This window comes from Paroedura picta, chromosome 18, assembly GCF_049243985.1.
Source record: "Paroedura picta isolate Pp20150507F chromosome 18, Ppicta_v3.0, whole genome shotgun sequence".
Classification (NCBI taxonomy): Eukaryota; Metazoa; Chordata; class Lepidosauria; order Squamata; family Gekkonidae; genus Paroedura; species Paroedura picta.
The window spans coordinates 16,844,198-16,870,165 of NC_135386.1; the positions used below are offsets into that span (position 1 = coordinate 16,844,198).

The window sequence follows — 25,968 nt, forward strand, 5'->3', positions numbered from 1 at the left end:
GAGAGGGCGTGCCCTCCGACTGAGAACAGAGACAATTCATTTGTCGCCTTTATAAGCCTCATTAAATTGGGCAAGGTGAGGTGTTGTTTTTTGTGTTTCTTTTTGCTATCTTCTAGATCATTGAGATCTTTGTCCAAACCTACGTTTAAAAAAAAATATTCTCAATTTCCTCATCCGTTTCTAGCCCTTTATTTCTCTTTTGTATTTATTTAACCAGGGATTTCCTGTAACATATTCCTCAGGTGCTGTTTTGCTATCGACAAGCATACCGTGTCTTTTGTCTGATTGCTCTGGTCTTATTCTGTAATAAATTGGCCTTGTTGGGAAAGAATAATTGAAACAACTTCCTTACTATGTTTTCTCCAGAGGAAGGGACACTGCCTCTTCCTTCCTTCCTTCCTTCCTTCCTTCCTTCCTTGGATGGGATTTTTGTGGATTTAGTGCCGATTACATCTTGTGAGTCTACACAATCCCTGTATAAAATCAAAGTTATTTCAAATCGAAACAAGAGCGTTCAACCTTTTTAAAAAGCCTTATATCTTAAAATCATAAGCCAACAATGAATATCAATTATTAAAATAGACTGTAGGGTTGTCTTTACGGGGTCGGAAGGGGGGTCATTCCATCTAAAGTATAGCATCTCTGCTTTTCGGGAATCATAGAATCATAGAATCATAGAGTTGGAAGGGGCCACAGAGGGCATCTAGTCCAACCCCCTGCTCAACGCAGGATCAGCCCAGAGCATCCAAAAGCATCCAAGAAAAGTGTGTATCCAACAGAATCGGGCAGAGAGGCCCACAGAATTAGACGTTACTTCCGGCCTCAGCCTCAGGCCGGGTGGAACTATCCAAGGTACTGCAGGGCTATGGCAGATAATTCCATCATTACGGGGCCAGGATCGAAAAGGCCCTGGCTCTGGTTAAGGCAGTTTACCTCTTTAGGGACAGGGACCCTGAGCAGGTTTTTTCCGCCTGAGCACAGCATCCTACGGGGGAAGGTCCTGCAGAGGCCATGGTCCCAGAATGTTTTCTCCCTGCCCCAAAATACTGGGACTTGAGGGCATTCAGTGAACCTGGTGGGCAGTAGCTACAGGGCAGACACAAGGAAATAATTCTTTCCACAGTGAGTGCCTAAAACCCCACTGGGGTTTCCGTGCAAAAGACATTCAGAAGCAGCCAGACACAGCCTGTTCTCCGTAACCACTTTGGTATTTTCTACCTTAAATACTAACCGGGGCCAACCCGGTTAAAATTCATGAGAGATTATGAGATCACACTAACCTGCTTTTTTTAGGTCACAGGTAGAAGAAGAATTGTTTTTTCGTGCCCCTCTGTTTACTACCTGAAGGAGTCTCTAAAGCAGCTTACAATCACCTTCCTTCCTCTCCCCGCAGCAGACACCCTGAGAGGTGAGTGGGGCTGAGAGAGCTCTGAGAGAACTGGGGTTGGCCCAAGGTCACCCAACTGGCTGCGCGTGGAGGAGGAGTTGAGAATCGAACCCAGTCCTTCAGGTTAGCTTAAATAGTGTTAGGCACGCTCCTCTTCACCTGCAAATATTGAGGGGGGTGATAGTAGTAGAGACCTCCTTTACAAGGTTGTTGTGATGCCAGTCGGAATCTAGGCTTGGACTGGGGAGACCCGTTTGGGTAGTCCATGGGGAACCCAGGGCTTGTCACCTTCTGTCAGCCTACCCTACCTCACAGGGTTGTTGTATGGGAAATTGTTATGTGTAGAAGGCTTCACAGTATATTTGATATATTTTTTAATTGCGTTGCTCTCTGATTTTCACCCGTTTTTTCATGCTATGCGATATAATGATTCTCAGTCTTATTGGTCATTCAAGTCACCCTGTTTTTTTTTCCTGTCCTAGCCTGTGTTTTCAATGTTCTCTTATTTTAGCAGCGGTATCAACAACTGCTTGCTGGTCTATACTTTGGTTTCATGACTTAGATTTTATTATTTTAACCTTTGTATGATTTTTATGTTCTGAGCCAGGGAGGGGCGGCCTAGCAATTAGACAGACAGACAGATGAATAAACCTAAACCGTGAGCACCATCTCCCATATCGGTTCTGACGTATCCCCCAGCTTCTGCATCACAAATCTTCATTTCTCCCCTCTCTGTTTTCAAATCCCCAGCAGGGGCAGAGAAGAGGGTTAAACTGGCCCTGATTCTGGGCAGGGAGGTGTGACCCCCACCGCAAGAGCCTCTATATTCCCTTTTGTGAGGGGGGGGAGGTGAGTTTCTATCAGTGAGCAGGCATCAGGGATAGACCCCCCCTCTTTCTCCCGAGCTGCCTGCATCTTCCACCCCCCTGCCCCCCCCGCCCAAGAGCATCTAGGCGAGACCCCCGCCTGGCTCCTCTTGGCTGCTGGGGCTCCATCTACACTGGGAAGTGAAGCGGTCTCACCTCCCACCCACCCACCCACCACACACACAGACCCCCCCCCCCACTCTGGCAGCCGGGATTGGCTTTCTGCGGCTGCTCTGAGAGGGGAGGGGGTGTCGGAGGCGCTGCACGCTGAGTTGGGGGGGGAGCTGGAGCGAAGACCATTCCGCCACCCCCCCCCCCTCTTTTTCCGATCCAGGGAGAGCTGGGTTGCAGCCGCCTCCCGCCGTCTCCTCTCCCCCCAGGTGCAAACGCCCATGCAGCCGCACAGGTAAGCCCCCTGCCCAGGGGGGATTTTCCTCTCCTTGCAATAATGGTTTTGGGGAGGGCAGTTATTGGAGGAGGGGGGTCCGTTTACCCTGGGCAACTTTTAGAATTGCATGCAGCCCCTTCCCTTCCTTGATTGACTGGCCCTTGCAACCCCCTCCTGCCCAAGACACCTGTTCCGTCTCCCTGATTTGGATTTGCTTCCCCTCCCGCTCCCGTTTACACAGAGAACCTGTTGAGGATCTCGTGGCCACCTCCTCGCTGGCAATTTGACCCCCCCCCCGCTTCCTTGGGTGGCATCCCCCCTTGCACACAATGGGTTTACTCCCGAGTAAACTCAGCCCGCGCACAGATTGGCTTTTGATTTTTTTATTTTTCCCCCTTTTTGCACGTTTACTCGGCCGTAAATCCCAGCCTTTCAGCCGGGTTTACTCCCGAGTCGGCGCAAGACAGAGCTTGCTACCACAGCCTCATGAATGGCAGAGATTTGGGGGTCTGCTCCGCATCGTTCATCATGGTTTACTTCAAAGGAGGCACGCCGGATTAAAAGGCTGCTGGTCTGGGAGGCGTTCCTAGCGGGTGGACTTTCCTTCTGAACTCCTTGGTGTGTCTTACTTGTGAGTAAAACGTGCGCAGGATCAGGACCTGCGCAGGCCGTGATCCTAAGCATACTTCCTCGCGTGCAATTTGGGTTCCCTTGGATCTTGCTCTTAAGGGACTGCAACCTTAAGCCAATGTAATTGCCTTTAAAATATTAAATCAATACATAATTTTTTTCCTGCATCTCTCTTCCCCCCCCCCTCCAAACTCTTCCAAACGTGCTTGTCTGTCCAGCCAGCATACGAGGAAGACAGCCACTGTCTCCTCTTCAGGAAGGGAAAAAAATTAGACAGGGGGTGGATTTTATTTTTTCAACCCAGCTGTTTTGCTGCCTTCCCTTCCTCAAAATCCGGAGCTGAATTGTCAGTGCCAGTGCGTGATCTCCCATGCCAAATGTCACAGGCAGGTATCCCCCCCACACCCACCCACCCTAAATATGCTTTTCAGACATGCAAATCCCATTCATTCCACGGGTCATATGAAAGACAGCCCTACAAGTGTGGTTAAACCAGATTTTCTTCTCTCAACCTCCCCACACTCACTTTATTTCTGTGTGCTTGGTCGTGGTTAAGAGCAGCCCCTTCTGGATTCCCCGCTCCTCCACATGCAGCCAGCTGGGTGACCTTGGGCTAGTCACAGTTCTCCTAGAGCTGTTCTCACACAAACCCCACTAAGGTTTATTGCAAAACTCGGCCAAATCAATAGAATTTTTTCAAGGACATAGACACAATCAGTTCTTTGGGTGTTGTTGTTGTTGTTTTAATATTGTGTAAAGTTGAACAATGCACTAGACTGCAACTGATAAATCAGGTGGCGGAAGACAAATTTGTCCAGAAAACTTTTAGCGGGGGGGAAATGTAGGCGACTGACCCAATTGGTTTGCAGGAAATAACATCTAGGTGTGCTGGTGGGCTTGGGGGAAGCCGCCTGGCCTAACCCATAGCTTTCACCCATGGTAAATAATGCCATTGCAAGCCATTTGGCAATGTTTTTGGGCAGGGGTAGTCAAACTGTGGCCCTCCAGATGTCCATGGACTACAATTCCCAGAAGCCCCTGCCAGCATTCGCTGGCAGGGGCTTCTGGGAATTGTGGTCCATGGACATCTGGAGGGCCACAGTTTGACTACCCCTGATTTTGGGTTAGGATGAGTCACTGACCCACAAAATCCATCATGGATCTAACACACTTGCTTGTGGATTTTGCCCTGTCACATTTGCAATGTGCATTATTTAGCAAGTGGGGAAAGGCCAGTCTTGGAAACCAGCAGGTAAAGTTCTTCCTGGCCTTGGAGGAATGCGTTAACACCTGCTGATGCCCGAAAATCAAGAGAGAAGGGCAGTGTCGTGCAGTGGTTAGGTTGCTGAGCTAAACTCTGGGTGATCCGGGTTCGAATTCCCACTCTGTCATGGAAGCTCCCGGGGTGACTTCGGGCCAGGCGCACCCTTCCAGACTAAACTACCTCACAGAGTTGTTGTGGGGAGGATAAAATGGAAGAGAGGAGAACGGAGTTTGCCATCCTGAATCCCCATCTAAGTGAATGAATAAACAGGAGGCTGAGGGCCCTGGAACAAAAGACCCTCCGATCCAGCCATCCGATGTCTTCTGGGGAGCAAGGCAGATTACTCCTGTACATGGAGGCTCTATTTTAAGCTATCTTGGTCCCTCTGCGGTCACAGGTCACCAGCAGAGAATGGGGGCAAGGTTCCCAGACCCGGGCCGAGAAATAAAGGAACATTTTGGGATGGAGCCTGAGAAGGTTAGGGGCTTCAGTGGTGCTCAGTCCCTCCGAGTCCCCCCTCTAAAGCATCCCTTTTCTCCAGGGGGGGGGAGCTGATCTCCGTAGTCTGGAGATGAGCTCTCATTCCAGGGGCTCTCCAGGCCCCAGCTGGAGGCAACCCCAAACAAGGAATAGACAAGGGTCCCTGGCTCTGTTTTCGCCACCTGCAGGCCTCGGTCTGTCTTCTTCCCTTCAGCCGAGCCCTGCCGCTGTGGTGTGCGTTTGCCAGGCAGATGTGTTTGTTTGTGGTTCTCAGCCAGGAGGAGATGAAAGTTCCCTGTTGTTTGGACGTGAATCTTGATTGCTGCCTGTTTGAAGTAATTGCAGCCCAATCGCTTCGAGGTGGAATCAATTTCCCTAAATGGAGCTTTTAATGGGAAGCACGCAAAGGGGGCCATAATGGCATGTGTGGTTTAAGGAAGCAGCGTGCAGCTCCCCGCGTTGGCCGCACAGGTCCCCCCCCCACACACACAACGCCCCTGCCATAGTCTAGGAAAAACGCCATCTGCTGGGCATGAAGGAACTCCAGGCTGCATTGAATCTTGCAAGGAAAAATGCGCTGCATAGATTTGTGAGCCACAGAGGTGGGTAGCCGTGTTGGGCTGAAGCAAGTCTGAGTCCAGGGGCTCCTCAAAGACCAAGAAGAAGAAGAAGAAGAAGTAGATTTGGTCCTTATATGCCGTTTTCTCCACCGAAGGAGTCTCAAAGCGGCTTACATTTGCCTTCCATTTCCTCTCCCCTTAACAGACCCCCTGTGAGGGAGGTGAGGCGGAGAGAGCCCTGATATCATTAAAGAAGAAGAGTTGGTTCTTGTATGCCACTTTTCTCTACCCGAAGGAGTCTCAAAGCGGCTTCCAATCACCTTCCCTTTCCTCTCCCCACCACAGACACCCTGTGAGGTGGGTGAGGCTGAGAGAGCCCTGATATCACGGCAAGTGGGGAAGCGCAGAATCGAACCCGGCTCGCCAGATTAGAAGTCCGCGCTTTGAACCACTACACCAAGCTGGCTCTCTAGCTGGATTAGTGGACACCAGAGAAGTGAACTGTCTGGAATTGGGGGGGGGGAGGTGCTCGGAGCCGGCTCCGTAGGGAGGACGGAAGAGGCCCGGCTCCCTGCAGAGAACAAAATACGCAGAAGGAAGAATCTCAGCCAGCCCCCTGATGGATGGTTTGGGGCCCAGGCTGTGATGTGTGGCATTCATACCTCCTTTTGGGAGGTGTCTCCCGCAGGAGGGGAGAGAGAAACTCCATCTGCCAAAGTCTGTTTACAACCCAGGCATTGTTCCACCCCAAACGTCTAGGCGGTATTGTGAGGAGTGTTCCCCAACAGCTATGCTCCGTTGGCGGGGGTGGGACGGCCCCCGCTGAGGCTTTTTGGGCCGTTGCTAGGGACGGCCTTGGCCAATGCCTTCACTTTTCGGAGCCTGGTTCCTTCCAGGCTGATGCCTGTGTGAGTTTGGAAGAAATCAAAACCTCCCCATTTCCCTCGTCTCTGAGTTACCTGGCGATTTCCAAGAACTGCAGTGGAGCTCGACTACTGAGATCAGTTCCCCTGGAAGAGATGTCAACTGCAGAGGGCAGTCTTTATGGTAAACCATAGAGTCCAGGAGAAAGAAGTCCTAGAGTGGCCTCACCTCCCTGCGGAGCTGTCCCCTAGTTCTGCCCTCTCCAACGCTAAATTTCCAGCAGTTTCCAGAAATGTGCTTGGACACGAATGCTTATAGCTAGAAGAAAACTTTAGATTGCAAAAGGAGTGCAAAGGGAAGGTTGTTGGCTTGTCTCGTCTTCAGCCCACCAGAAATGTAGAATGAATTCTCTGGTCACACGTTAAGACCATGGGCGTTTCCCTTCACCCTGTGCCAAAGGGGAGAGGTTTCTAAAACACCCAGATCGAAAAGGGAACACGCATGGGCTAGCGTGGTGCAGTGGTTAAAAGCAGCAGCCTCTAATATGGACAAGCGGGTTTGATTCCCCGCTCCTCCACATGCAGTCAGCTGGGTGGCCTTGGGCCAGTCACAGCTCTCTCAGAGGTTTCCTCACAGAGCAGCTCTCTCAGAGATCTCTCAGCCCCAGCAACCTCACAGGGTGTCTGTTGTGGGGAGAGGAAAGGAAGGTGATTGGAAGCCACTTGGAGACTCTTTCCGGTGGTCTAAACCCCAAATCTGCTTCTTCACATTCCTGCAGATCAAGTTTAAAAATCACGGGGGACACGGAACTTGCAGAGTGTGTCTGCTTGTACCCCAAAAGAGAAGAACTCATGGGAGTCTGCCAGGGAACTGGGTGAGCCAGTGTGGACTGGAATTAGGATCTGCCTCCTTTGAGGTGCTAACCTGGGGCTCAGTGAGGTTCTCCTAGTTTCCCCCATCCCCGCCACACTTGCGGCCCAGTTCTGGGGCTCCTCAAAGCCTGAGCAATATTGCAGGGGCTTCTCCATGGTCATAAGGCTGTGCTAACCACTGAACTCATGCTGCCGCTCAAAATAGTTATGGGAATAATTTCCCGTTTGATCTTGCAGAGTGATGTTTCCACGGATTTTCAAATTATTTTGTTGTGGGGGGGGAGAAAATCAACAGGAAATTAACAACAACCAAAACTTGACACAGGGTGAATTTCCGTTGAGGGGTCCCCCAAAGAGGGGTCCACCCTGAAAAACCCCTTCCCTCCGTCATCCTCTTATGAAGTTTATCAGTGCGAGACTGTCTCTCTTCCTGCCATGCGCTTGGGGGGACACAGTTGGCTCGTTTGGAGCACTAAGCAGCCCTGAGAGCGCCATGGAACCTCCACGTCCAAGAACAGTATATCTGAGGGATCAGCATCACCAATCTACTTGGCTCAGGAGGGCTTGCCGGCGTCTTAAGCGTGCAGTGCCGCAAGCAGGATACATCCACAGGCCAATCCCCACTGGAGAAAACTGCTTTGTGGAAGGACGGCCACCTCTCGAGCAGGACGGCAGAGGCCAGGGTTGGCCCAGGGCCCCCCAGTTGCCGACCCCTGCCTTCCCCGCGGTAACCTTTCCCTGCCTCCTCCTCCAGCCCAGCCTCTCTGCGGCTCCAGCGTCTGGCACCCAGCTGCAGCCTGCTCCTCCTCCTCCTCCCTCCTTTGACGTTCCTGCAACCGGAGCAGTGCCTGGGCGGGGCAGGCGGGCCCTCTCTCCTGAGTGGCCAGGCGAGGAGCAGGTCTGCAGGCATTGGCAGGGGCCCGGCCATGATTGATGGCTCGGGCTGTTTTCTATCCAGAGGCGAGGCGGGTGGAATTCGGTGTGTGCTCTCAGAACCCCGCCGGAGTCCCCTGCAGCCGGATGCTTCCTCCTCCTCCTCCTCCTCCTCCTCCTCTTCCTCAGGGCCAGCCTGCCTCTGCCTCCTTCGGTGTCCTTTTGCCTTTGAGTCTCCTCTTCCTCGCAGCCGAATTGTCTGACCTCTCCTCCTCCTGACTCTTTTCCTTCTCTCTCTCTCCCTCTCTCTCTTTCTTTCTCTCTCTCTCTTCCTCTCTGTGTCTTGGCCCACCGCTCTAGGGAGAGGATAGTACTTAGAGGCGCAGCTGGATGGATGGTTATGGGGAGAGGGGCAAGAGGGGATGCCCTGGGCCTGCTCCGAGCCTTCTTCCTCTCCCTCTGCATCTTCCCACCAGGTAAGACCTGCGCGGACCTCGGGTCGGGTGGGGGATCTCGGTGGCGCTCTCCCCTCCGGACGCCTTTGGGAAGGTTCCTGGCCAGTCGGGTGGGATCTATTTGGCTCTCCGAGTGACAGGCGAGGGGAAAGCGCATCGGCCGGCCGTCAGGGGTAGGGGGAAAGGGGCTACGCTTATTCTCACCCGTTGAAAACTTCTAGTCCAGTGGTTCTTCGAGGTTTCTTTCTCTCCAGCCGTGGGGGGTATTTCCCTGCCCTTCCTGCCACTTTGGAGGGGCTTGTAACGTTTCAGAAAGGGGAAGGAGTGGAGGAGGCCAGGTGCGCCCTCTCCTTCTTGGAAGCTCATCCCAGACGGAACCAAGTTTGAGTCCAGGGGCTCCGTGAAGACCCCCACCGTTTTATTTGGGGCGAATGGCCTATGTGTACGTGCACACCAAAAATGTGCCCGCGCATGGAAGTTTCCAGCTTGAGGGAAACTTGGTGGGTCTTCCAGGTGCCCCCAGCCTACAACTTGGTCGTGCTGCTTCCGGCCAACGCGGAGACTCACCTGAATCGATCGGGCCACGAAAGCTCACACCTGGCATCAAACCCCGGTTGGTCTTCAAGGTGCCGCTGGAGTCCAACCTTCTCCTGCCGCTTTGGACCAACACGGCTGCCCAGCTGGCTCATTCCAGACAGGCCGGGCTTAGCAGTAGAGCAGAACCAGTAGACTTTGCCAGAATGAACGGCGTTAGTCTTTAAGGTTCTGCCGGGACCTGGTTTTACTTTGGGGGAGACTTCTTGAGCCAAATCGGTCCAATGGGCAGGTTGGAGCAGGGGTAGTCAAACTGCGGCCCTCCAGATGTCCATGGACTACAATTCCCAGGAGCCCCTGCCAGCAAACGCTGGCAGGGGCTCCTGGGAATTGTAGTCCATGGACATCTGGAGGGCCGCAGTTTGACTACCCCAGGGTTGGAGCATAACATCTCTGGGGACCAGCTCCGCATTTGGAGGGGGGGGGCGGGATACAAGATACCTCTTGACATCCACTTTCGGAGGAGTGTTGGCGGATCGCTGCCTTGCCTGCCCCAACCTGCCTCTGCTGCTTCCATCCTTGGCTTTGAAACGTCTTGCCAGATGTTCCTCTCGCTCGTCGCCCGTTTCAGGGCAAAAAAAAAAAATAAAAAAGGGAGGGGGGGGGATCTCCTGAAAATACAAGCATCGCCCTCCGCCTTCTCCAAACAGCCCCTGTCCTGGTTCAGTTCGGCTTCTTGGGCAATGCATCCCTTTCCTCTTGGCTGACTTTGCTCTTGCAGACCCCCCAACCCCTCGACCCCCGATTTTCTTTCTCCTCCGGCCCGCTTACAAACCAGGGTTTGTTTTTAGGGTGTCAAGAGCAGAGAGAGGGAGAGAGATTTTTCAGAATCACAGCTGAAAACGCCATCTGTTTCCAATGAGCCCCCCCCCCCCCCAACCCGGCCGCTCTTCACCATGTTTCTGGCCGATTCTCAGCATGGCAAATTCCTTCGAGCTCCCAGGGCTTGTTTTGGTTGGGGGAGGGGAGCGTAACTTCACACTGGGAGGGTTGTTCCTTCCCAAACTCTCCAGTTTCTTTACCTCTGCTCTCCCCCCGCCACCCTCCCTCCCTCGCTCCCCCCCCCTCCACTGGAGGCAGAAGGAGGAAAAGTCACCGAAATGATTAATGCGCCAGAAGTTAAATCTCCTAAAATGGTGTGTTCTGGGGAGGGGTGGGGGAGACTCTTATTTCATTTGAACCTTTTTGTCTTTTGCAAACGAGGGACCGGTCGCACCAAGGAAACCACGCAGCACCCTGTTTGAAGGAGGGAGAGGGAATCATTACACGCTTGCGGCATGCATCCCTTGCATCTACTGGGCATGCATCCCATGCGCCCTGACTCCAAGAGGGTTTCTGCAGCTCTTGGGCCTGTTCTTGAGAGCTTGCGTTAAAAAGCAAACCTTCCACCCCAGTGGCAGCTTGGCTCGGAAGGCCCGATCCGTTCTGCTGCTGAGTTTCTTTTATTCCTTTTAGAATTTTATACCACCCGTCCATACGGCTCTGGGCAGTTTACACAGAACATACAAAACGCGCTTGTTCGGTTGGTAAAGGGAAGCCTAATATCAGATCTTCGATTTGTGCAGCATGTTTGGATTTCCCAGACTCTTCCACAAGCCTGGGGGTCTTAAAACAGGGGATCAACCCCCTTCCTGCTTGCATGGAAACCCCAGGAGGTGATGAAGGGGGTTATGGGGGTGGTGGAGGTCTGTACACCCCAGTCGCCTCTTCGCTCTGCCGTTTCTGCCCTGCCCTTAACTCTTCCGAACGTTTTGTGCTTCAAAGCGACATCCATCGGCCACGTTTAGAACGTGGGCTGGTCCAAGGTGCGGAGTCCCACTTCCGCTACAGGCCAGGTAAATGCTTTCTAAAAACGCCACCGACATCTGCTCTTGCAAGGTATACTGCCTCTGCACATGCAGGTTCCACTGAAGACGGGTGCTTCCGTAGTAGGCCTGTTCTCCGTAAGGATGCCGGATGCTTTTCTTTTTTTTTTCACAAGCTGACGGGGCTGCAGGCCAACGTGCTCTCCGGCAATGGCTAATTTCAGATCATTCCTCTTTGCCTCTGCTCTGATTGGATGCCCCCCCAGTGCTATAACAGGGTGAGAACTGGGTTAATTTCTCTCCCAGCAGTTCAGGTTTGCTTTTAATTCTCTCCTCTCCCTCCGTAGCGTGGTGTAGTGGTTAAGAGCCTGTAATCTGGACAACCGGGCTTGATTCCCCTCTCCTCCTCCATTGGCAGCCAGCCGGGTGAGCTTGGGCCCGCAACGGTTCTCTTAGACGTGTTCTTGCCGTGCAGTTCTGTCAGAGCTCTCTCAGCCCCACCTACCTCACAGGGATGCCTGTTGCGGGGAGAGGAAGGGAAAAGGGCTCGTAAGCCTCTTTGGGACACCTGGTGGAAAGGGGGCTGTGAAAAAAACAACTCTTCTTCTTCTCAAGCCGAACAACCCTGCAGATGCTCCGGCCTTTCTCCACATGCATTTGTGCTTCCGCAGAAATATACTTTGGGTTGCGTTCTGGTCTCCCAGCCCAGATCCTGGGCGTATTTCTCCCGAGATAAAGCCCATTACATTCAGCAGGGCTGTATTTTCACCCATAAGACAGGCCGCCCCTGTACCTGGATAGCCCATATGCATTTTGCCCAGCTGGGAGGCCAGGCCGGTCCAACTTTCCAACCACGAGTTTGTTAAGCCGACGGAGTTGAAACTTCTCAGATCTGGCCTAAATCTGCCTCTGCCTGGAGGAGCTGGATTCAGGTGGGCGGCCGTGTTGGTCTGAAGCAGCAGGATAAAGACCAGGGAAATCTAGAAGACCCCCAAAGTTTATTCAAGGGGTAAGCTTTCATGTGCCGGCATGCTTCTCTGACTAGATTCAGCTGGGTTGCTGTGTTAGTCCTTCAAAAAGGACGTGGACAAAATGGAAAGGGTGCGGAGGAGAGTGACGGGGGTGATCGGGGGTCTAAGGACCAAGCCCTGTGAGGAATGGCAAAGGGACTTGGGCATGTACAGCCTGGAGAAGAGGAGGTTGAGAGGGGATGGGATGGCTGTCTTGGAGTATTTGAAAGGTTGTCACTTAGAGGAGGGCAGGGAAAGGTTCCTGTGGGCAGCAGAGGAAAGACCCCACAGTATCATGGGCTTCAGAGAAGTTCAGCCGTGGAATGGGCTGCCTAAGGAGGTGGGGAGCTCCCCCTCACTGGTGGTCTTCAGGCAGCAGCTGGACAAATCCTTCTCCGGGATGCTTGAGGCTGATCCTGCATGGAGCAGGGGGGGGGGACTAGATGGCCTGCGTGGCCCCTTCCCACTCTAGGATTCCTTGATTCTAATGAAGTTTGAGTCCAGGGGCACCATTAAGACCAACAAAGCTTTCTTCAGGGTGTAAGCTTTTATGTCCATGCACGCTTCCTTGGTATTATGCCGTGTGCTAATTTATTGCTCGCCCTCTGCCTGTATCTATGGACTAGCATTCCCATTCCGTTGCACCGGAAGAAAGCTGACACCTTGAATAACACTTGGCTAGCCTCAAAGGTGCCCCCCTCCCCACACTCAAACAGTGTCACTTCAAGGTGGGTCCTCCTCGGTCAAAACTTTGGGGCTGTGGACCTTCCTTGCCAATGGAGCTCTGTTGAAGGAGCTCGGGATCTTCTCTGAGGTGGGCCCTCGTTCCTCGCAGGGGCCCGCAAAGATCGGACGGTCACTCTGGCTGCCTGCGATTCACGGCAGGCGTCTCCCCTCAGCCACACGATCGGGAGCAGCTCTCCTGTCCGAGGCGTGTGGTTAATCCCGGATAAGAGCTGGCCGGGCAGGGGATGTTTTTATCAGATAAGTTGATAAATGGCTCGTGCCTCTTTGCCGGCAAAGCTCAGCTCCGCAGCCAAACTGAAAGGAGGGTTTTTAAAAAAGGTTTTTCCAGACACCTCCTCGGCTCTTACAAAAGGCCGCGCTTAGCTTGAGAGATTCCCCCAAATGCCGGAGAGATGGCAAAAGGGCCAGGGGGAAAGAATCGGTTTTGACTTTGGGTCTAGGGAGAGCAGACTCGGCAGCTCTGGGGGGCTCCTTGTTAAACCTGAGATGTTAGTCCTTTTTGGAGCGAATCTCAAAGGATTTCTAGAGCAATACCTTTCGCTGGGACCGAACTCTGCTAGGTGGAACCTCCATGCTCAGGGGCAGTGTACCTCTCCGTGTCAGCTGCTGGTGGTGGAAAGGCAACAGCTAGCTCCTGACAACTCAGAAGGGGTTTCAAAGCAAGAGATTTTTTTTGGGGGGGGGGTGTTGGCTGTCGCTTGTCTCTGCGTTTCGGCTCTCGGTGGGCTTCCACCCCAATATTCACCAAGGCCAATCCCAATTAGCTTCCAAGACGTGACAAGATTGGGCTAGCCTTGGTTATCCAGGTTGGGCCCCGTACCTGCAAAAGGCGGCAAACTTCTCCATCCCGTCCTACTCATGAGTCTTCAGAAGACACTGGTTGCTGTTGCTGGGAAAAGATTGCTGGCCCAGATCCAGCTTCTCTGACGTTCTGGTTAGGTTTGGAAACCTGGGTGGCATCAGCCACGGGGAAGGAGAAAGGGAGAGACAGGAATGAAAGGGGCAGCGGTAGGGATCGGGTGGTTGGTCAACACCGTTCAGCCAAGACGTCGACTGGGTCACCGGAAGGCCATGCAGTAGGGTAGGGTAGGAGTGGACAAACGGTGGCTCTCCAGATGTCCATGGACTATAATTCCCATGAGCCCTTGCCTGCTGGCAAGGGCTCATGGGAATTGTAGTCCATGGATGGGAATTGTAGTCCATGGATGTTTGGAGAGCCACAGTTTTGGCCACCCCTGCTGTAGGGCATCTAACATACTATTTACATACTATTTGCTGCTGTTCTTGGCATAGGGGAAAATGCCAAATCCAGGGACACGGGGCACTTCCCGGGCAACCGTGTCCAAAGGAGAACAGCACTGTAAGCTGCCTTGTGTCCCTCTGGGGAGGAGAAAGCAAGGTACAGATAAATCAATGCTGCTTGCGTGAAAAGGAAATGAAATTCTAGAGTGGGAGGGGAATTGTGTCCCCGTCACAGCAGAGCCGGCCTTCCCCTGCCCTTCTGCCTGCGCAAAGAGCCCGGAGACCCATTTTTTTCTTTCACGAGGACTGACTTTCCTCGTAAAAATTTTTTAAAAGGCCTTGCAACCTGTAATTGTCCAATATCGTAATTATAAGAGTGCAAATCCCATCATGTGGGTTGTTTAAGAAGGAAGGAAGGAAGGAAGGAAGGAAGGAAGGAAGGAAGGAAGGAAGGAAGGAAGGAAGGAAGGAAGGAAGGAAGGAAGGAAGGAAGGAAGTGGGGCTGTGAAAATTGTGACGGGTGTTTGATTGAAACGTGAACCATTTTTCTCCTCCCCAGAGATGACCAGTGTGAATACCTTTGTCCTTTCTTTCTGCAAAAAATGAAGCGGTCAGTTCAGCGATGCTGGCAGGGGCTCATGGTGATTGTAGTCCGTGGACATCTGGAAAGCACAGTTTGGCCACGCCTGCTCTCGGGTTTCTGAAGGACCCTCTTTTCCCGTGCATTCCTTCCTGGAGACTGAGATCACAGGGAGAGGCCCTCCCTTCTGTCCTGCCAGCCAAAGATGGGTGGACGAGACAGGGCCTTTCCATTATAGAACCACCTGCGCCAGGCCCCCTCCCTTTGGGCGTTTAGGGGACAGCTGAAGACACTTTTGTTTCTTAGGCAGCTAATAAGTGATTTTGGATGACCCAGGCTGGTTTGATCTCCTCATCTCTTGTAAGCTGAGCAGAGCTGGCCCTGCAGAGTCCCCGGAGGGGAGACCATCGAGGGATTCCCAGGTTGCTTCAAAGGCAGGCTGCAGCAGATGTCCTCTTGCTTTGGAAAACCCTACAGGGTCTCCATGCACTGCGGGGAGAAGGAAAGACGCAAGAAAGAGGTGGGAGGGAGGGTTCTTTGCAGTACAGGCGCTGGGAGAGAGGAGCGTCCCAGACCTGAACTGTTCTCATGACTTTTTGTCCGCGGGCTGGAGGGACCGTTCTCTGCCGATTCTCCACACCCATTCCTGGAATCATCGGCACCTCCAACGGAGAGGCTGCAACGTCTCTTGGCGGGGACTCAACTGGGCCGGGTCCAGAGGAGCATGCCTGGGGCCCTCTTCCAGGGTTCCTTTCGGGTTGGGACGAGTGTGAAAGGGATGGGGGGGAGGGGAGAGGCAGGGAGGGAGGGAGAGAGAGAGGGAGGGAGGGAGCCCGTGCACCCAGTCAGGTTTCGCCAGAGGTCCCAAGACCGAAATTCTAGTGGGGGAAGGGCTGTCCTTCTGCGTTGATGGATTCAGGGCTGAGCCGAAGGGAAAACATAGGACCACATTCGAACTGAAGGAAGAAGGTTATCGCTTCATAACAAAATGCTCCCCATTATCACTGACGGTGGGGAGGGAAGAGATTTGTGCATAATGAGTGTGAGAGGAAAGAGCCATAGTCCAGTCTAGCATGAAGAGCACAAGACAAGGTGCAAGAAATGTGAAAATAGGACTGTGGCGATGAGAAAGCCATGCGGCAAATGCGAGAAACATGCGCCGTAAGAGTGCGCAATCCGGCCGTATCCGTTGTCAGAGCTTCCCCTCCAGGTCAATGTGATTCCCCCCCTAATATCTCGCTTTCTGTTCTGGTGACGCAGTGCGGGACGCAAGGTGGCTGGTGGGTGCTCCCTGCCTCCTGGGATTTCCTCCAGGTCCCCCTGGTTTGGCCATTTCCCCGTCGAGATGCGCAGGGATTCGGAGGGGCCAAATGTCTGGGGAGCTGGTGTGTCTGCAGATTTAAGATTTGCAGGCGGAGCGAATGACTCAGGAACTGGGGGCTGCCAGGGGAAGCAGATGTGCAGTGATCCTAGGATTTTAGATTGTGGATTAGGGTTGCCAACCTCCTGGTGGAGGCTGGAGATCGGCCGGAATTACCAGCACTAAGATCAGCTGCTTTAGAGGGTGGGCACGGGTGTGGTCTTGCTGAGGTCCCTCCCCCCGCGACAGCCCCCAAATCTCCAGCCGTTCCCCAAGCCGGGGGTGGCAACCAGAGTCTCTGCTTTGGCCCTCCCCCAGTTCTGTTTCTGCTGTTCTGAAGAGGGAGAGGGGAAGGGACTGGCGGGAGTCAATTTTCCATCCTGGGTTTATGATTTCACTTCTTAGAGATATTTCTGTCCCCTCGGCTTTGAAGTCCACCTCTGGCAGACTTTGCTCCTAATTCCCCCAGCAGGCTCTCACCCCAGGGGGGTGGGGGTGGGGCAGTTCGGGGAGGGGGCTCCTGGCTTCTGAGCTTGGGGGACTTTGATGGACGGCTCTCAGGTGGTGCCCTCCATGAGAGGGTTGGGGGTAGGGAGAGGGGAGCATTTTGTTGGGGGAGGTGGAGCCCTCCTTCTTAGGGAGAGCAACCCCGGTGGAATTCCTTGGCGCGGGGAACAATTCGAACCAGGCTGGAATCTGTCAGGTGCAGCCTCTGGAAAAACCTAAGAACCGGCTTGTGAGTTTGGGTTGAGGTCCTCGTCTGGCTTACCAACCTCCAGAGGTGGGGCCTGGAGCTCTCTTGCAATTGCCGCCGACCCACCAAGTTTCATTCTGGGATCCGCTTTTGTGCCCAGGCACCCTCCTTCAGATAGAAGAATCCAAGTAGGATTCCTTCAGGCTTCACTCTGGAGCAAACCCCCGTGTCAATCCACGGCTGCCCTCCGCCCGTCCAGGGTCTTTTCTGCACCTTTTTAACCACCCTTTTTCCTCTGCTTTTTGGCTGCCAAGTCGCAGCTGACTTTTGGTGACCCCCAGCTGGGTTTTCAAGCCCCCACCCTCCAAAGCAGGCATTGTCCCCAGGGGGACGGATCCCTGCAGACTGGAGGACCTACAGCCGGATCAAAGATGCTTAAACACAAATATTGCACACTGGAAAAGTGCAGGGAGTCCCCCCTTCCCAATAAGCCCTTCGGGGTTTCTGCCTTATGAAAAGCTCTCTCATTTTTTCCTCCATCTCTCCCCCGTAAAGCCCATTCCCCACCGCCCCCCTGCCCCCCTGCCCTGCAGTAACCCCAGAGAGTTCTTTTCCAAAAAATAGAGGGGGATTTATTGCTCCATTCCCTTCTTTTCTCGCAGCCCCTCTGGAGGGCCTGTTGCATTGTCTTGCCTTTCCCCTTAGATTCTTCCCCTCTCCTCCCCTCTGCCTTTTATTCTTGTGGCTGCCCAAGCCGAATCAGTTTTATGGGACTCTCTGCTTTTATCATGCAAAAGGCAAGCATGATAATGGGGCTTTTATTTTTTGAGGGGGGTGGGGGGGCCCAGATTTGGGTTCCAATTAGCAGTTCAAAGGCGGGGACTTAATGGCTAACTTGGCTCGGCTCAGCTGGCCGCTCCCGGACCGGCCACCTGCCGGGACTCTTTTTGGCCTCGACTGGGACCTTCCGAAAGGGGGAATCCAACACCCCTCCGCTCCGTAGAGCCAGGGACACTCCCGAGAGCAACTCTGTGCATGTCCCTGACAGATCGATGCAACGTAATTGGGATTGATGCAACAGAACTGGAATCTCCTCTAGGATTGCCAAATTCCCTCGGGCGGCGGAGAGATGTGGGGGGAGGGTTGCTAGATCCAGGCTGGGAAACTCCCAGGAGATTTGGGGATGGATCCTGGGGAGGACAGAGATCTCACTGGGGTGCTGTGCTAGAGAGTCCGTTCTCCAAGGCAACCATGTCTTCCAGGGGATGGGTGGAAGGAAATAATACTTTAAACGGGGAATGGCTAGAATCTGGAGCTCACGGCCGGAGGATGGGGTGATGGCCACAGGAATAGACAAAAGGGGTGAGATGGATTCTTGGAGGACAAATCTATCAATGGCTACTAGCCATGGTGACTGAGAGGAACCTCCCCATTCAGTGGCACTAATCCCCTGAATCCTAGAGCCAGAAGGCGACATCAGGAAAGGCCTTGGCCTCCATGCCCTGTTGTTGTCCCTCCAGAGGAGCTGGCTGGCCAGTGGGTGAGACAGGATGCTGGACTAGATGGGCCCCTGGTCTGATCCATCCGGGCTCTTCTGAGGTTCTTTGGAAGGCCTCATCCTCTCTGCCTTGTTGTTCTTAGCTCTCCAGGGAAACCTTTTGGCTGCTTTGTGAGACAGGATGCTAGACTAGATGGACCACTAGTCTGATCTGGCCGGGCTCCTCTTCTTGTGTTCTTATCAGGGGAAGTCCTTGGCCGCTACACCCTGTTGCTGGCAGTCCAGACGAACTGGTTGGCCACTGGGTGAGGCAGGATGCTGGACTGGCTGGACCACTGCTCTGATCCCGCAGGGCTCTTCTGAGGTCCTTATCCTTGGAAAGGAGATTCCGCCTCGGAAGGGAGCTCTGCTCTCGCTTAGAAGGGCACGGAGGCGGACTGCATCCGTTCCTTTGTGAGCCAAGAAGCCCATTTCCACCTTCTCTTGTGCAGTTTTGTAAGGAAACGGGGTGTAACCAGAGAGGCGAGGTGAGCGAGGCAGCAAAGCTCAGAGCCCAAATGGTCCTTTTGCTTTGGCGCTGCTGCCCTGCTTTTTGACAAAAGAAGCAGGCTCTTCGTGCGCAAGGTCAAGGAGTTCAGATTTTTCCTTCCTCCGGGATAATTTTGGTGTTCGGCCACCTGCGGCCGCCGTACAGATGTCTCCCGGGCTGATGGAAAATGGATTAGGGGGGATGGAGTAAACGGAGCGTTCTTGGCTCCGGTGCAAAATGCGTTTCCCAGGCTGTGCCAAGAATATCCTGCTTGCGCAGGGTGTGTCGGCTTGTGGGTGGGGAGGGGGCGGACTTGATTTCCCAATATCCAAAATCTGGGACTGGATATCAGATAAGACTGAGCAAGGAGAGATTAGAATAAATCTTGGCTTCTCTGCACGGGCTCGGCGTAACTTGCAGTGGTGAGGGGGGGGGAGCAGACTGTGATTCCCCAGATGTCCATGGACTACAATTCCCATGAGCCCATGTTGGCTCATTGTAGTCCATGGACGTCTGGAAGGAGCACATTTTGCTCCTTCCCCCATTTTGTGTGCTCGTGAGTGGGTGGTTTTTGCGCCAGTCTGGTCTCTCTCAGTCGCACATGGACCTGTGAACTCTTCCCCCTGAGCATGGGGGTCTAGACGTGCTTCTATGGGACACCTGATGTTGGGAAATTAGCTTCATATGGAGACTCCTGCAAAGCAGCAAAGGAAGGTGGATTTTCCAAGAGCTGGTATCGGCCACATCTTCAGGGAAATGTCTCCCTCTAGAGGCCTCTTGGAGGAATTTGCACTTTCTGCCCTCACCTGCTAAATTCTATGTACAAAAATTTCTCCACGGGGGCATGGAGTACCTTGGACAGAGAGGCCTTGTGTTACGGGGTCATTGTTAACAAGCGATTCCACTGCTTGGTTGCTTTGAGATGGCGTTTCTGCATTGTGAGAGGCAGTGTGCTACAGCAGTTGGAGTGTCAAACCAAGAGTCTTGAGTTCAAATCCTTACTCTGGCATGGAAGCTTGCTGGGTGACATCGAACCAGTCACACGCTCAGCCTGACTTACCATACGGGGTTGTCGTGAGGATATCATGGAGAAGGGGAGAATAGCAGGAGCTGTTTGGGCCCAGGTTGGAGAGAAAGATGGAGTAGTGATGAAGTGAAGACATAAATAGCAAAAGAATCCTTGCTTCCCTTTAGGGCAGGGATAGTCATACAGTGCCCCTCCAGATGTCCATGGACTGCCAGGGGGCTCATGGGAATTGTAGTCCATGGACATCTGGAAGGCCGCAGTTTGACTACCCCTGTTTTCGGGCATGTTCAGAGAGGAATGTCCAGGAAGAGGTAGTGGAGACCACCTAAATAAAGTTTGAATCCAGGGCACCCTTAAAACCCACAAAGTTCAATTCTGGGTATAAGCTTTTGTATGCACGCCCACTTCTTCAGGTAGATTCAGGTGGGCTTCCATGTTGGTCTGAAGCAGAAGGACAAAGCTTGAGTCCAGGGGCACCTTGAAGACCAACAAGGCGCAAGCTTTCATGTGCAGGTGCCCTTCTTCAGATACACCGAGACCACCAAGGCAAGCTTTGGGAGAAAATCTTTCCTGAAATGAATATACGAAAAGCAAGGAATCATATACCACCTCTGTTTGATTTTCACGTTTGCCTTTCCGTTCTCTTCTTTTAGGGATGTCGCCGTGCAAAATCATGAAATGCAACTCTGAGTTTCTGGCCGCCACGTCGGGGCCTCACCACCTGGCTGCCGAGGAGACCCCCGAATTCTGCACGGCCTTGCGCACCTACGCCCACTGCACCCACCGGACGGCCCGCACCTGCCGAGGGGACCTGGCTTACCACTCCGCCGTCCACGGCATCGACGACCTCATGGCCCAGCACAACTGCTCCAAAGAGGGCCCCACGGCCCTGCCCCGCCTCCGCCCCCCGCCCCGGGGAGACAGCCAGGAGCGCTCGGACAGCCCGGAGATCTGCCATTACGAGAAGAGCTTCCACAAACACGCCCCCCCGCCCAACTACACCCACTGCGGGCTCTTCGGGGACCCCCACCTCCGGACGTTTTCGGACACGTTCCAGACGTGCAAAGTCCAGGGGGCGTGGCCTCTCATAGACAATAACTACCTGAACGTCCAGGTGACCAACACCCCCGTCTGGCCAGGATCCACAGCGACGGCCACCAGCCAGGTAAATCCACAGTGGACCTGCCTCAGGGCGTGGCCAGACTTCTTTCCTTCCAAATGCATTTTATTTTTAATTTGCTGCATGGAGACAAACCCCTCCAGACCCTCCGAAATCTCCTGGAGTCAACCCAGAGTCAGTGACCCTGCCCGTGTCGCCTTAGCCTTCCTAATAACACCTAGTTATCAAATAGTTCCTGATGTTCAGGAATACCAACCCAATGCAGTTTGTAACAATGAATGTGTTCCATTCGGCAGTCCCCACGGCTGCCTGGAAAGAGGGAAGATACTCAGCCAATTCATTGAAGTCAAGGATTCTCAGCCAGGGCCCCCTGTATCCCTGGGGCTTCATGAGAGTTCTCCAAGCTTTCCCCTCTTGCCTTAATAGACTCAGCCGCCAGTTATTCCCAGCATTGCTTCAAAAGCAGGAAACCAGTCACATGCATTGACCTAGGATTGGCATTCTCACATGGTCACCACACCTGGGAAAGGGGGCAGAACTAGATGCCCAGTCTAGCCTCAGATCTTGTCCTTTCTCTCCCCCCCCCCTCCTCAGCCCTCTTCGGGCATGGGAAGCTGGCATCACTTTTGGCCCAGTTTCAGGGCTCCTTGAAGCCCCCAAAATATTTCAGGACCTCCTCCATGGTCAAAAGGTTGGGCAAGGATGATTTAAATGAAGAGAGCTTTTAAACAGAGGCACACAACACAAGCCATGGAGAGCAGAGATGGGGGGTGCAGCTTTGAACTCCCAAGGCAGCCCATTGCAAAGTTTTAGGATTGTTGCTGAAATAGCCTGTAAAAGGGGGGGGGAGCTTGAAAAGGACAGGCACGAAGCTTGTCTTTGACATGGTAGATGGTGGATAGATGGAGAGGGTGGCTTCTCATGAAATACGGACACGCATCCGCACTACAGGCTTTAATAGTTGGCCAGAAATTTAATTTGGGCCCGGAACCAAACAGGGACCTAGCTGAGATACAACCGCTCCCATACAAGTGTTGGTGGCATCAGTTCTTAGTGGAAAGACAGGCTGCCACATTCTGAAGATTCTGGGTGGTCTTTCTGTGCCGCTCCAGGGAATAGCATCTTGCAGTAGTCTAGACTGGGCAGAAGACTTGGGGAGGGGCTGTCGGTCAGGAGGATGACCCTTGTGGCTAGGTTTCTAAGGAAGCTTATTTGGGGGGCTTAGTTGAATTATGTCCTCTCCCTAGAATGTGCATCCCTTTTGTATCTGGCTCCATCGAGCTTTTGCAGAAACCCAAAATAACAGGATGCCAGCCATGTCTGATTCGGTGTCATTTGCTTTGATCTTGCGGGATAGGATCTTGCTGGAAGCTCCCTTTAGGGAGAGTCTCTGGTTCCGAGGTGCTTTGCTTGCAGGAGGTCCCACGCTCAGTTCCTGGGATCTGCAGCTAGAAGGGTGTGGTAGTTGGCAGTGAAGAAAAGCTGAGACCCCAACGGGGCACTGCCGGACAATACTGAATTTGAGGGATCAGTGGTCTGCTTCCATAAAAAATGGCTTCATGTGTTCAGCCATCTCCTTTTGTTATCAGGAAATAGCAATGCTCTAGCACCAGGAGAGAGTGCGGGTTTGTGTGAGATTTCCTGGTTGTGCCTGACAACTAATAGGAATGTTTGGTGGGGGGAAGCAGCCCAATGGAAAAATTAAAAGGAAAATGCCTTGTCCACTGAGAGGAGGTTCTGACCATAGAGTTCCTGGTGGGTGATTACTAGAGCTACCTGGAAGTGACAGAGGTAGTTCTAGGAACTGCAAAGAAACTCTATGGTCAAAACTTCCTGCTAGTAGATGAGGCTCTATTTTTCTTCATAATTTTCCTCCCCAACAAGATTGTGCCCCCTCCTGTTTGCTCCAATTTGTGCCCGCCGGCCAGGTGAGCATCGACAGGTGAAGGCTACAATTACCCAGCAGTCTTCCAACACAAATTGAACAAAGCGGAATGCTAGTTGAGCGTAGGCTGTTGTCTGCATTTGAGAGCTCTTTGCAGTGCTATCCTGTCGTTTTCATACCATTTCCCCCCGCTTCCCTTGTCCCTGCAGCTCACAATCATCTTCAAGAGCTTCCAGGAGTGTGTGGACCAAAAGGTCTACCAGGCAGAGATGGATGAACTCCCAGCGGCCTTCACGGACGGCTCCCAGAACGGCGGCGAAAAGAACGGGGCCAACAGCCTGAAGATCACCGAGAAGGTGTCAGGGCAGCACGTTGAGATCCAAGCCAAGTACATTGGGACCACCATTGTGGTGAGACAGGTTGGCCGCTACCTCACCTTCGCTGTGCGGATGCCCGAGGAGGTGGTCAACGCCGTGGAGGACAGAGACAACCAGGGCCTCTACCTCTGCCTGCGGGGCTGCCCGCTCAACGAGCAGATAGACTTTGAGGCCGTCCGCTCGGCTGCACCGGCCACTGAAAGTCAGCCTCGCCAAAAGGGGCAGGCCTTCACCCATGAGACGGCCACGGCCAAGTGCCGGGAGAAGCTGCCGGTGGAGGACGTGTACTTCAAGTCCTGCGTCTTCGACCTCTTGACCACGGGGGACGTCAACTTCACGCTGGCCGCCTACTACGCCTTCGAGGACGTCAAGATGCTCCATTCCAACAAAGAGAAATTGCACTTGTACGGACAGCCCAGGAATGCGGCTCCCTCTCGGCTGACTGCTCCTCTTGTCCTTCTCCTGGCTGTGCTGGGATATTTGGGCCCCTTCTCGGCCATTTTCCTATAGGCCTTCACCTTGCAGAGGCAACTAAGAAACGGACCGCTGTCCTGGTACGAACTGAGCCATCGGGGAGCGGGCGGCCTCTCTGAGCGAGTCCTCGACCTCCTTGCTGCACAAAGGTTTTCTTCCACGGCGAAGAGTTTCCGTACGACTCCGACTCGCGTTTGCCGCGTTCTCGGTTTCCTCTTATCGCTAAGACTTATGGGAGGCCCTTTCCCTCCCTCGCGCTCCTTTGTCTGTGTTTCAGATGGTTGTGGTGATTGTGACTTTGGCATTTGTGTGAGCTGGGTCCTTGTCGGAGAGGCAGAGGGGACCAGCGTTGCTAGAAGGGAGCCGTGGTATCACAACCACGCAGGGCGTGTCGTCAAAAGCCCAGCTAGAAAGATCTCCCAGAGGTCTCCCTCTTGAGCAGTTCTTTATGTTGGATGCCCATGCTGTCTCCAACGCCTGCACCTGGGGAAATGCCTCACCCATGTTCCTCCTCCTCACGCATGCGGAGCATGCCCTTCCTTGTTTGTAGTGGTGGCTGATGCACCCCAAAGCATCAGTGCTCACCCTTGTGCAGCTGCAGGCAGCTGCCTGGTCAAAATTGGGGATGGCTCGTAGGTTGGGATCTGCCCTCTTCTCCCCTTTCCTATACTCCCATCGTCGGTCCTGGAATGAACGGGAGGAGGAGGAGGAGGAGATCCAGGTTTCCAGAATCTCTTGATCCCTCCTCTAGCAGGATGTTTGCTCTTTGGGTAAGAAAAGGGGGTATCTGGGGTTGCGGATAATGTTGGTTTCCCGCCTTCGTTGGGGGGTGGCCGTGAAAGAAACATAAAAGGGGGGGGGGGGACATGGCCAGCCTCAGTGCTGATTCACATCCAGGGATAACTGCAAAGTGAGAGTGGGTATCCCTAGGGATCTCCGGAAACTCTATTGTAAAATCATGAAGTTTCTGACAATTCCTAGAGCTACTCTTTATCCCTTCCACTTGTACCTGGAAGTGAGGGAGTGACATAAGCGACTCCACACGCCAGCTTCATGTCCTCGCCACCTGGCCCTCCCCTTATTGGCTGGCGGCAACAGGGATCTCCTTGACCTTTCCTGGATAGCAGATTTCGGCCTTGCCCAAGGGCACACTGCCCGCCTTCTGTCTGTAACCTCATTTTCCATCCTCTGGTTCTAACCTTTACCTCTCACGTTCATCCCAATACGCTCAGGATACTCTAGGCCAGTATTTCAGTGGTGTACGACAGGGGTAGTCAACCTGTGGTCCTCCAGATGTCCCTGGACTACAATTCCCATGAGCCCCTGCCAGCATTTGCCCTGGTGCACGCCACTTCTTTTAACTTTGACCTTGCACAGCAAATAGAGGTGGATTTTCTTCTGGGGTGGGGCATTGATGGAAACATGACGTCCCTTGACATGGGGCTTTTCCACATTCTCATTTCCCTTTTTGTGAAAATATAGATTTATTAAAAGCTTTCAAGCATTACATTAAAAATGAAAGAAAACAGGGGGAAAGTAAGGAACAATATGTAACTGAGGAGTGTTCCTGTTTCTTTGAGCTTTTTGGGGTGTGTTCTGCCCGTGTTTTGCTCCATCTACTTGTTGATTTGATATTACATTGCTTTATGTCTAGCATTGAAACCCGAAGTTTGGGCAATATGCCAGACAAGAAGTGATGTAATATTGAATCAACCACTAGTGGGAGCAAAACATACGTAGAATGGGGAAGCTCAGGGGTGGGATGAAGCAACAGGTATATATAAGCAAGGAAGATCAGAAGGCAGAAAAGCCCTTTGGCGTATAAACCAGAGCTGGTTAGGGCTACGGGAGACTATGGTGTACACTGTTTTCAAATTTATCACATGGGATTACTCTTAAGTGCTGCTATCCAATTTGTTTCCCCACATCTCTGTGTCCTACCTGGTGGACTGAGGCTCCAACCCCCCCAGCAGCCTGGCTTCTCTTCTCTACCCCTCATTTTCTTTCTACAGTATCCCCGCTGGGCCACTCAAATGCAATTCCATAGCCCAGGGGTAGTCAAACTGCGGCCCTCCAGATGTCCATGGACTACAATTCCCAGGAGCCCCCTGCCAGCAAATGCTGGCAGGGGGCTCCTGGGAATTGTAGTCCATGGACATCTGGAGGGCCGCAGTTTGACTACCCCTGCCATAGCCCTTGGTTGTAAATTATTATGTCTGTAATATAGAGAGGGACCTCCTGATGGTCTTGAGTGGCTGTACAGTACAGATAAAGAGGTGTGAGTTTTGTTTCAAGTGGTTGATGACAATATGTGTTTACTACTTTGCCCCACCCCGCCCCCTCTGGTTGATTTGCCAGGGATCTGTTGGTCGTCTCCTCTTTTCTAT

The 25,968-nt window shown here is 53.1% G+C and overlaps 1 protein-coding gene across 3 annotated transcripts; it reads left to right on the forward strand.

The window, feature by feature from the left end:
• Positions 1 to 2,506: 2,506 nt before the first annotated feature.
• On the forward strand, positions 2,507 to 25,657 carry RGMA (repulsive guidance molecule BMP co-receptor a). 3 transcript variants are annotated; one of them, XM_077317636.1, is made up of 4 exons: positions 2,507 to 2,659; positions 8,545 to 8,660; positions 20,379 to 20,890; positions 22,940 to 25,657. In XM_077317636.1, exons 1-4 carry the CDS (start codon positions 2,646 to 2,648, stop codon positions 23,615 to 23,617), a joined length of 1,320 nt encoding a protein of 439 aa, XP_077173751.1. In that variant the 5' UTR covers positions 2,507 to 2,645; the 3' UTR covers positions 23,618 to 25,657. The 3 variants fall into 3 exon arrangements, with proteins under 3 accessions (XP_077173751.1, XP_077173753.1, XP_077173752.1); XM_077317637.1 differs by lacking the exon at positions 2,507 to 2,659 and adding an exon at positions 3,254 to 3,272; XM_077317638.1 differs by lacking the exon at positions 8,545 to 8,660 and having other exon boundaries at positions 2,542 to 2,659.
• Positions 25,658 to 25,968: the final 311 nt, after the last annotated feature.